This window comes from Lupinus angustifolius, chromosome LG11 (assembly GCF_001865875.1).
Source record: "Lupinus angustifolius cultivar Tanjil chromosome LG11, LupAngTanjil_v1.0, whole genome shotgun sequence".
Lineage (NCBI taxonomy): Eukaryota > Viridiplantae > Streptophyta > Magnoliopsida > Fabales > Fabaceae > Lupinus > Lupinus angustifolius.
The window spans coordinates 11528261-11539097 of record NC_032019.1 but is presented as its reverse complement, the minus strand read 5'-3'; the positions used below and the strand labels follow the sequence as shown (position 1 = coordinate 11539097).

The 10837-nt window shown below is 30.2% G+C and overlaps 1 protein-coding gene across 2 annotated transcripts; it reads left to right on the top strand.

Annotated features, from left to right (window-relative positions):
* LOC109359513 (heavy metal-associated isoprenylated plant protein 22-like) lies at positions 317-1504 on the top strand. Of its 2 annotated transcripts, XM_019604209.1 has the most exons (4): positions 317-504; positions 604-679; positions 956-1262; positions 1310-1504. In XM_019604209.1, the coding sequence occupies exons 1-3, from the start codon at positions 430-432 to the stop codon at positions 1246-1248; spliced, it is 444 nt and encodes a 147-aa protein (XP_019459754.1). In that variant the 5' UTR covers positions 317-429; the 3' UTR covers positions 1249-1262; positions 1310-1504. The 2 variants fall into 2 exon arrangements, with proteins under 2 accessions (XP_019459754.1, XP_019459753.1); XM_019604208.1 differs by having other exon boundaries at positions 956-1504.

Genomic DNA, 10837 nt, shown 5'->3' with positions numbered 1-10837 from the left:
TCTTTATCTATACTTGTAAAATATGATATATCTAAATCACACATTTTATGATAAAAATCAGGTTGAATAGAAGTATATTAATTTTACCATCAATTTTAGTATTTGGTGACTTTAATTATTATATCACTCTATCAATATTTTAGTCATCAGTTTGATGATAGGTGTCAATAAGACTGATATTTTGAGACTGGCCTGATTGTAGAAATACAAGTCATTATCGAAACTTTTTTATTTTATATAAAAAAATTGCACAACTTTGTTCTCTATATAAGGGGAACCTCGTTGCTTTTAAAACGTACAATTTGGTAGCCCAAAATTTTATTATAGACTTAGTACCTCCATTGTCTTCTCTATCTGCTTTTTCTGCTTCTCTAAACTACCCTCTCCTACGGAATCTGTTCTTTTCATTGGTCGTAGAAGAACTAAGAAATGGGTGTTATCGATTACCTTTCACATTACTTCTCTGTTTCCCCTTCCCATGGAAAGAGACGCAAGCCATTGCAGGTTTTCTTTATTTCTCTTTATGTTTTTTAATCTTAGTGTGCTTTGTCTCTTAACCAAACTCTGATTATTTTTTTTGCTTCAACTTTTATTGTATTATAGACAGTGGAAATCAAGGTGAAAATGGACTGTGATGGTTGTGAAAGAAGAGTTCGGAATTCTGTTGCCTACATGAAAGGTTGATATCTCTCATATTTATGTCTCCGGGAATTCCTTCTTGATTTATTCATGAGTAGTGGTCAAGTGGTAAGGGTGGATGACACAAAGAGTGGAGGATAAGGAAGTTAAGAGTTCAAATCTCACCCACCACCAAAATACAAACATATTAACATTTTTTCATAATTGTGATCACTAGGTTTTAGAGTTTCGGTAATGGACAATAACAATTAAGGCGTCAATTTTGTTCAATAAACACTTGATGAGAATGTTGAAATCTTAATAATTTTTTATGCAGGTGTGAAGCAAGTAGAGGTGAACAGAAAGCAAAGCAAGGTAACTGTTACAGGTTACGTCGACCGAAACAGGGTGTTAAAGAAAGTGCAAAACACAGGAAAAAGAGCAGAATTTTGGCCCTATATTCCATACAACTTGGTAGCTTATCCTTATATAGCACAAGCATATGATAAGAAAGCACCATCTGGTTATGTCAAAAACGCTACCCAAGCACTTCGAAGCCCAAATGCACTGGATGAAAAACTCACCTCTCTCTTCAGTGATGAAAACCCCAATGGATGTTCAATCATGTAAACAAAATTTCACTAATGTACTATAAGGTCTTGCAAGTTCTTTTATATATATATATGCATGTACCTGGTTTTTGGGGACTATTGTAATCACATATTCACATGTGTTTGAGTCTATTTGATACTTCTTGAAAGCTATGGTTAAATTACTAGGAACCAAGTTTTGGTGTTGGATTTCATGACTCATGAGTAGAAGAGGATGTTCTCTTTAATCAACGTTATTATACATGATCACCATATATGTAGCAACATATTTGTCATATTTTTATATTTAAACTTATTAATTATGCAGTTAATTGCACTAGTAGTAGCAATTATATTACACTTATACCAACAAGTGGCTATTAAGTTTTCAGAATGACTAAAATGTTCAGGATTTGGTTCATAAGAATGATATTCGGTAGAGGCAGCCACACAATCTAAAATAGTTTAGTTCTTCATCCATGAGCTAAATGAATACTCTTGATATTAATAAAAAATATTACTTTAAAAAATAAAAATGGATACAAAAGCAAGTGTAATTACGTCATGATATGATAGTAGGAAAACTACCAAAATTTTATCTTAATAGTACAGTTTTTTGGGGTGAATATATTTCAAAGTTGAAAAAAAAACACTTAATATTCACTGCATAGATTCTTGATATGAATTATACAGGTTCTTCCGTCGACATGGCAAGTTTCAACTTCGGAGTAATACTTGATGACTTCAATGTTTCAAGAGTAAGGTCAAGATGGGATATATATTTAACCTAACCGCATGCAAGAGAATAGTACATAGTTTACTGTTTATGCGTTAGAATTCATAATTTTTAATTAAGTAATTACCATATATATATATATATATATATATATATATATTTAATATAGTTATATTGACTATTTATTTTTTGCATTACAAAATAAATAATTTAATTATTGACAACTTATAAGTTTCACGGATACAAGCTTAATGAATGAATACACGAATGGTAGGCCTATTGGGTATAATGGAAACCCTAAAAGATAACGCATAAAGAACGGTTATGGTCTCCAAGATATCAAATTACAAATAGTTTTCATCTCTCCACATCAGAGAGAGAAAAAAGGTCCCAAAAGGAATTGAAGATTTAGTTGAGGAAGACCATTATATCAAAACTCTCTCAAAAGGTATACGAAATGAATAAATCAGAGAACAAGAATTCAGGTATGACATTATATCATTCTTTTATATATATGTGTGAGAATCATGAGATTCAAGATCCTATCATTGATATTTCATCAATCATAAGGAAATTTTAATAAGTGGTATCCTCTGAAGCACAGATACGTTGAGCACCCTCACGTATCAGTGTCGGACACACACATATACACTTAGGTTCGTGAATGATATGTATTCATAAAGTATCCAAAAATTAAAATAAAAAATAAAAAAAGTAAAGATGAAGGTAGGTATCTGATACATTTTTAACAAAAAATAGGATAAGATTTGATACGTTTTATCAAAGCTAAGCGACATCTCAATAATCAAGCAAAAACCAACTTATTTAAGCAATTTCATGAATTATTCTACTATACTTTCTAGTTTTGGTACTTGAAAAATTTGAAAGACAATGATTTGAAATTTTTCCATTATATTTTCTACTTTAAATATTTTGATTTACATTTATAACTTTATCATATTTTATGTTTTAAAAGAAAATATGTGTCTACATATCATATCCGACACACATATCTGTATCCGTACTTTATAGGTGGTATCAAAACTATTAAATTCTGAATTTTTTATGATTCTCTATAAATAGTGTTTTTTAAAATTTTGTATAAACTCTAATTTTAATTTGGAGATTGTATGTTTCCACTATCATGCTATAATGATTGGGAAGTTAGGTTTTGAATAATCTATAATTTGAAGAAATACTACTTTTATTTATGCTTTTGCAATCTTGATTGTTGGAAATCTGTGTTGATATATATATGAAATATATGTTCTTCACTTTTGTTGATATATATATATACATAGGAGAAATCTGTTTACATCTAATTTAAGTTATACTAGTATACTCAATCTCAATCATTTATTTTCTTAAATCTAACGGATCAAATGAGTGAATGAAATAAATGATGAGAGAAAAAAAAGAAATCTTAAATATATATATATAGAGGAGGGATCCGTTTACACTAATTACACTCAATCTCAACCATTCATTTTCTTAAATATCACGGATCAAATGGGTCCATACAATAAATGATGAGAGAGAAAAATAAAAATTTTAAATAATTATTATACTAACTCATTTGGTCCATTAGATGTAAGAAAATGAATGGTTGAAATTGAGTGTAATTAGTGTAAACAGAACTTGCGTGTAAACAGATCCCTCCTCATATATATATATATATGATTTGCAAAATTATATATTATAATATTCCGGAAAGTTTTAATATGCAGTAATGCATTGTATATATTATTATTATTTGAAATTATTATGTGTTGAAATTCAGTTTCATCGCGGGTTTTCATTATTGAATTAAATTTTTGTAATATGTGTTTATCAATTGTTTATTCACAACACATGGTAATATTCTTTTATTATTTGTATTGTATACATTATTAGCGATCAAGTATATATATATATGTTATGTTGTACATACATATATTATGTTTGCCACATATATATTCTATTGGAGTGATGTATAAATATATGCATTGAAATATAATGGGCAAATATAGCACAATGTCATTTTTTTTATGCTACTATGAGTAGGTTAATATGTTCTAATATATACATGAACATATCTTTTGATTTGAAATTATACTGTGGGATTAGATTTGTTAATCATAAAATATATCAAATCTGAAAGTTTTAATTTCCAAGAATATATTTTCTTTGTAATGGACTCATATTTTTTTCCTTTTGTCTGGTAATTAATTTTGAATTAATTGATGCAATATGTTGCCAAAATAATCTCTATTGTGGAAATTGATTAAAATTACATAGATGAATATGATATTATTTATGCGAATTGTGTTCGATCCAAAGGAATACACAATTTGGCAAAATAATAACATGCTTGTGATGATAAACATGTAACAATTATAAAGTTTTTTCATGTGAATATAGTCGGTCCAAAGAAAAGCTATTGTTTGACAGAAGAAATTGTTAATATTTGATCATTATGTTGAGAGTACCACTTACAAATTGATTTCTATGCCCAAAGACTAGAAATTGATGTTGTGCTAGATATCTTGTGATTAGTCTATTATGTGAACATGTCTTATTTTATATATATTATGTGACTTGTTTGCTTAAATGGTCACAACACTTCATGGTTTGTTTAATTTGTTGGTGATTGGTTGTACTATTAAGGGGTTGCTATTGTTGAAGCACTCTTTCCATTTGGACAGTGTACCCTGTCATGCTAGTCATGTATAAAATGATAACATCATTTTAATATAAAATTCAAAAGGACCATCACTAGAATTCGAAACGTAGATCCTTGTGATGGGAACAATACAATGCTATTAATAAGCTATAATGAATATATGTATTTATATATGAATATAAATAATATATATTTTAGATCCGGTGTTGAATCAAACTCAACTAAATGGTTTTCATTTGGAAAGTAAAATTATTTGACATTTTAAGTGAACCTATTAAACAAGAAGTCGTCAAATGACATATTTTCTGTGAATTGTTCATAATAAATGTCAAATATTAGTGCGTATATGTATCCATGTGAATATTAATTGGTCCAAATGAAGATTATTTGGTCGGATTATATACACACATGTGATTATTATAAGGTTGTATATGTGAATGATAAATCAGTTCAAAGAAGAGTTTATTATTTGATATGTATTATGATCAATGTTTGACAATTACAAACAAGATTACCATTAATGATTGATATAAAATATCAAGTCAATTGTATGTTTGCATTTTATGCAAATATTGATCAACCCAATGAAAGATTACTATTTGGTCCAAATTACAAACATACTTGTAACATAAATATGTAATAATCATATGACTTTCCATGTGAATAGTAAGTCGATCCAAAGAAAGACCTATTGTTTGACAAAACTAATTATCAATGTTTAATTACTACATTGAGTGTATCACTTACAAGTTAATATTTTTGTCCAAAGACTGAAATTAATGTTGTATTAGATAACTCGTGATGTGCCCTACCGTCATTGGAATTTAAGTATTAAAGTTGAATGTGAGTTTAATTGTAAGAATTCTTACAATTTGTTTTGTTCTTTGTTCTATTGACTTCTTTGTTCTTTTACTAGTGCTGCAAATATTTCTGCTCAAATTAAGAATATCCCATTGTTGAATGAGACACACTTTAAGGTCTAAACGGAAGTTGTAGAAATTATTCTCGGTTGTATAGATTTAGATATGACACTTAAGGTGGGCAAATCTATTTCCATTCGGAAATCCTCGATGAGATTAAATTTGAGAAATATGAATGCTCTAACCGAATGTGCCTAATGATCATGAGACACTCTATTCCATAAGCGTTTTTGGGCTTTATTTCTGAGGGTCAAAGTTCAAGGAAGTTCCTTGAAGAAATACAACTATACTTTGCCAAAAATGAAAAGACAGAGATGAATAGATTTTTGGCTAAACTCATCTTCATGAAGTATAAAGGTAAAGATAACATAAAGGGCTACATTATGGAGATGACTAATATCACATCAAAATTCAAGTCACTTAAGTTAGAGCTTGATGATGACTTTCTCGTGTACTTGGTTTTGATCTTTCTTCCTGCATACTTTGGGCCATCCAATGTGAGCTATATCACTCAAAAGGAGAAATGATCTCTCAATGAGCTTATATCTCATTATGTGGAAGAGAAAAAGAGATTGCAAAGAGATAAAACTGAAAGTGCTTATTTGACTATGTTCTTTCAAAATAAGAAAAGAAAGAACAATAAGGATATTGTGAAAGGGCAATTTATGTTTTTCCTCAGAGATTGTGGAATTGTTCTGCAATACATTATGTCAGGCAAACCTAGCATGAAGGGTGTTGCTCTGCAACGAAACCGAACTCTTAAGGATATGGTGAGAAGTATAATTAGCCATTCTTCCTTATCATAGTCTCTTTGGGGGAAGCTTTAAAGACCACAATTTATATCTTTAATAGGGTGCCAAGTAAAGCAGTTAATGAAACCTCATATGAGCTTTGGACTAATAAAAGATCAATCTTAACACACTTGCACATTCGGGGTTGTCTAATTGAGGCGTGACCTTATAGGCAGCATGAAAGGAAACTGGACTCAAGAACAATTAACTGCTATTTTTTTGGCTATGTTGAACGTTCTCGGGGAAGTTGATTTTGGGACGAAAGAGAATGTAGGGAATTTTGTCTTTGAGGAAGAACCTGTCGCTAATGGTGAACAAGTTCTTGAGCCTATTCTCATTCAAAGAAAAACTTCGGTAATTGAAGATAATGTTCAAATTATTGTATCTGATAATATACCAGAAGAAGACAAAAATGACGTTCTCCCTCAAGTACCTATAGAAAAAATTCAACAACCTCAAGAATTAGAAGTGTCATTAAGGAGATCCACTGGAGAGAGGAAAAATGCAATTCCTAGGAGTATATTGTATTTCTTCAAGAACATGAGGATGACATCGCGTTAACTGAGGATGATCCATTGAACTTCTGTAAAGCCATGAAAATATCTAACTCTCAAAAGTAGATTGATGTCATGAAGGATGAGATGAACTCTATGCATGATATTGACGTTTGGAGTCGAATTACCTAAAGTTGTGAAACCTATTGGTTGCAAATGGATATTAAAAAACAAGAGAGTTTCAAATGATAATATTGACAGATATAAAGCTCGTGTAGTTGCTAAAGGCTACACTTAGAAAGAAGTCATTAATTATAAAGAAACATTATCTCCAGTATCTTCGAATAATTCTTTTAGAATAATATTAGCACTAATAGCTCATTTTGATTTAGAGCTACATCAGATAGATGTTAAGATTGCATTTCTTAATGGTCACATTAAAGAAATGATCTATATGGTGCAACCAGAAAACTTTGTGTCAATTGGCTCAAAGTCTATGGTATGCAATTTAAAGAAAGCATCTATGAACTTAAATAAGCTTTTTATCAATGAAATCACAAGTTTCATCAAGTTATTACCTTGTATGATTTTGAGGCAAATAAAGTTGATAATTGTGTGTACCACATGTTTAGTGGGATTAAATTTATATTTCGAGTATTATATGTCGATGATATACTCCTTGTGAGCAGTGATATGTGACTATTGCATGCGACTAAGAGATTTCTAACGAAGAATTTTGAAATGAAAAATCTTGAGGAAGCTTCTTTTGTATTAGATATTCAGATACTAAGAGATTGCTTTCAAGGTATCCTAAGATTGTGACAATAAAACTATATAGATAAAGTCCTAGATAGATTTGGCATGAAAGAAAGTGAACCAAGGGATACCCCTATAGCTAAGGGAGACAAGTTTAGTCTCGAACAGTGCCCCAAAAGAATGACCTTGGAAGATACGAGATGCAAAAAATTCCTTATGTATCTATAATAGGAAGTCTAATGTATGTTCAAGTTTGCACACGTCCTTACACAGTGTTTGTTGTGGGAGTTTTTGGGATGATATTTGAGCAATCCTGTAATGCATCACTCGAAGGTAGTCAAACATGTTATGCGTTACTTAATGAGAACAAAGGATTACATTCTCACTTATCGGGTATCCAAGAATTTTGAGATCATTGAGTACTCTAACTCCAATTATGTTGGATGTTCAGACAATAGACACTCCACCTCTAGGTATGTATTTATATTGGTTGGAGGTGCAATCTCTTGGAAGTCGGCTAAACAGACGTTCATAGCTCCTTTAACCATGGTTCTGGAGTTCATGGTTTATTTTGAGACGTCACATCATGGCATATGGTTGCGGAATTTTGTCAGTCTTACGTGTGGTCGATGACATTGAAAGACCACTGAGAATTTATTGTGACAATAAGTGTGTTGTTATTTACTCCAACAATAATAGTAGTTCTACAAAGTCAAAATTTATTGACATCAAGTTTCCAGTTGTTAAAGAAACTGTTCAAAATAGACAAACTTCCAAAGAACATACAGAGACAAATTTTATGCTTGTTGATCCACCGACTAAGGGTTTGATACCTAAAGTATTTCATGTGCATATTGCTCATATGAGTATTGATCCTTAGGATACCTTAGTTCAATGTGAGTCTATATGTTTTATGACTTATTTTGGACGTCATATATAGATTTATGCATAATAAAGTTTATGATTTATTGTTTTATTTTGAACTTGTGTATTATAACTATTGTGTTGCAATTAAAGACTTTGGATCGATCTCACTAAAGAATAAAGAAGGACCACTTGGAAATAGACATGTTTGAGATCATATTGCATGAAATTACCATGTCACTTATCCATATTTGATATATGTTATTAAGTATATTAAAATGGTGATCATTGTGGTTGTGCCACGTTTGAATGTGATGAAGATCGTGGTGGTTCCATAGTTGAATATATGATATGAACCAAATTATATTAATGAGAAGTCTAAATATAAATAACATAGGGATGTGTGCCTAAAGAATATGTGATATAATTGTTTCAGGAAAAATATGAAGTCCAAGTGGGAGATTATTAGAAATTCATAATTTCTAATTAAGGTGATCATCATATATTTAATACAATTATATCGACTATTCATTTTTTGGGTTACAAAATGAGTGATCTAATTATTGACAACTCATTATAAGACTTTTAAAACTGATAATATATGAGTTTAATGAGTGGATATCCAAACAATTGACATATAGAGATAATGAGAATTCTATAAGTTAACGCATAAGGAACAATTATGGTCCCCAAGACAACAAATCACAAATAATTTTCACTTCTCCTCACAGAGAGAAAACAAAGGTTCCAAAAGGAATTCAGGATTTGGTTGCGGAAGACCCTCACACCAAAACTCTCTCAAAAGGTATACGAAATGAGTAGATCAAATAACATTGATTCAGGTATGATATTGTATCTTTATTTTATATATATATATATATATGAGAATCATGAGATTCAAGATCCTAAGATTGATATTTCACACCTAAAAGAAATTCTAGCACTATCTCTATTAAAGAGATTTTATTAGCATTTACACACTTAAAGGTTTAATTTTTCATTTTCATTCTGAATTTCACTCATAGGTAAAACTACATACTATGCACTTGATCACAAATGAGATATAGGATTATAAACTTGAAGGATTACCTATGCGAACAAAACTATCATGAGTATATGTGAATGGTACAATGTCAATTGTAGACTTGATATAGTTGCAAAGACTATCAAAACCTTAAAAATATGCCTTTCACTACAATTGTGAAACCTTAAAGAGCTTAGTATCATTTAAGCACGTGTTCATGAATTTGATTCCATGATTTTTGTGTACTATAATGACATCATCTAATTGAAACTTCTCCACTTAGAAATGTAATTATATTTGGTAGATTAATCTTTAACCTATAGAGAATTAGTATACTCAAAGAGAAAAAACCAATATAATTATTACTGAGCTTTGATTTTTTTTCTTTTCTTTTGGGAATTGAAGCTATGGGAGAGGAAAAGGAGCGGTCCATCATTATGTTCCACAGTCTGTCTAAAAAAAATAGAAGTTGGGATATTATTTGGCACAGGATCCCCCACTTCAGAACAAGTAAAGCAACCTTGTTCTTTTGGCATTGCATAGACTCATTTGTCTTAGCCATGAAGAAAAGAACCAAACTGGATATGAATGTGGGCGCAGTTTCACATAACCATAATTTTAACCTCAATGATACATATATATTAAGATGAACCACATAATAAATCACATTATAACAGAATATAAAATTATTCAAGATTAACTGACATGTTCAGTTACATATAATTATGGAAATTAATTTATCATCTCAACAACAGACAAGGATATGTTTTTTCAAACTGTATTCCAAATTATGTCTCGAATTAATAATATTGCGAAAAAAACAAATAAAATAATGAGTATTGGTTAGAGACATCATATTTATGTCCCTCAACAACTATCTAGGGAATGTGTCTGGATCCTAACAGATTATCTGCAAGTGTTAGCCATAATTAAATATGGATGAAAGACAATGAAAGTACAACCTTCAAAATATATAATGATAAGAGTCCCCTCCCCTCTACCAGACTTTCAAATAAACCTTAGATATATTTTCTTCCAACATAAGTATATCTAATGTAGTTGGTGGCATATCATATATCATATTGATTAGGTTTAGATAATATATATATATATATATATATATGTATAATTTAATATTAGCTCATTCGGTTGGGTTGGAGTTGATCAGACATGAAACAATTTTTTTATGGACAAAAGTTTTTATTTAAAAAGAGCACATAAGGGCTGATCAACTGAATATAAAGGTAGTTTTAAGACTAATGAGATAATCCTAGAAATTATTTAGGCTTAAATGTATTTTTAGTCCTTTATATATTTTTGTTTGGTGAATTTAGTTATTTTTGACATTCTTAATACCTCGAGTGATGACGTGGCAAAGAAGA

Bases quoted from the DNA above. Each gene is read 5' to 3' on its own strand.
- LOC109359513 (XM_019604209.1), top strand. From the start codon at position 430: ATGGGTGTTATCGATTACCTTTCACATTACTTCTCTGTTTCCCCTTCC. The intron at 505-603 runs GTTTTCTTTATT...ATTGTATTATAG, and splicing joins AGAGACGCAAGCCATTGCAG to ACAGTGGAAATCAAGGTGAA. The intron at 680-955 runs GTTGATATCTCT...TTTTTTATGCAG, and splicing joins TTCTGTTGCCTACATGAAAG to GTGTGAAGCAAGTAGAGGTG.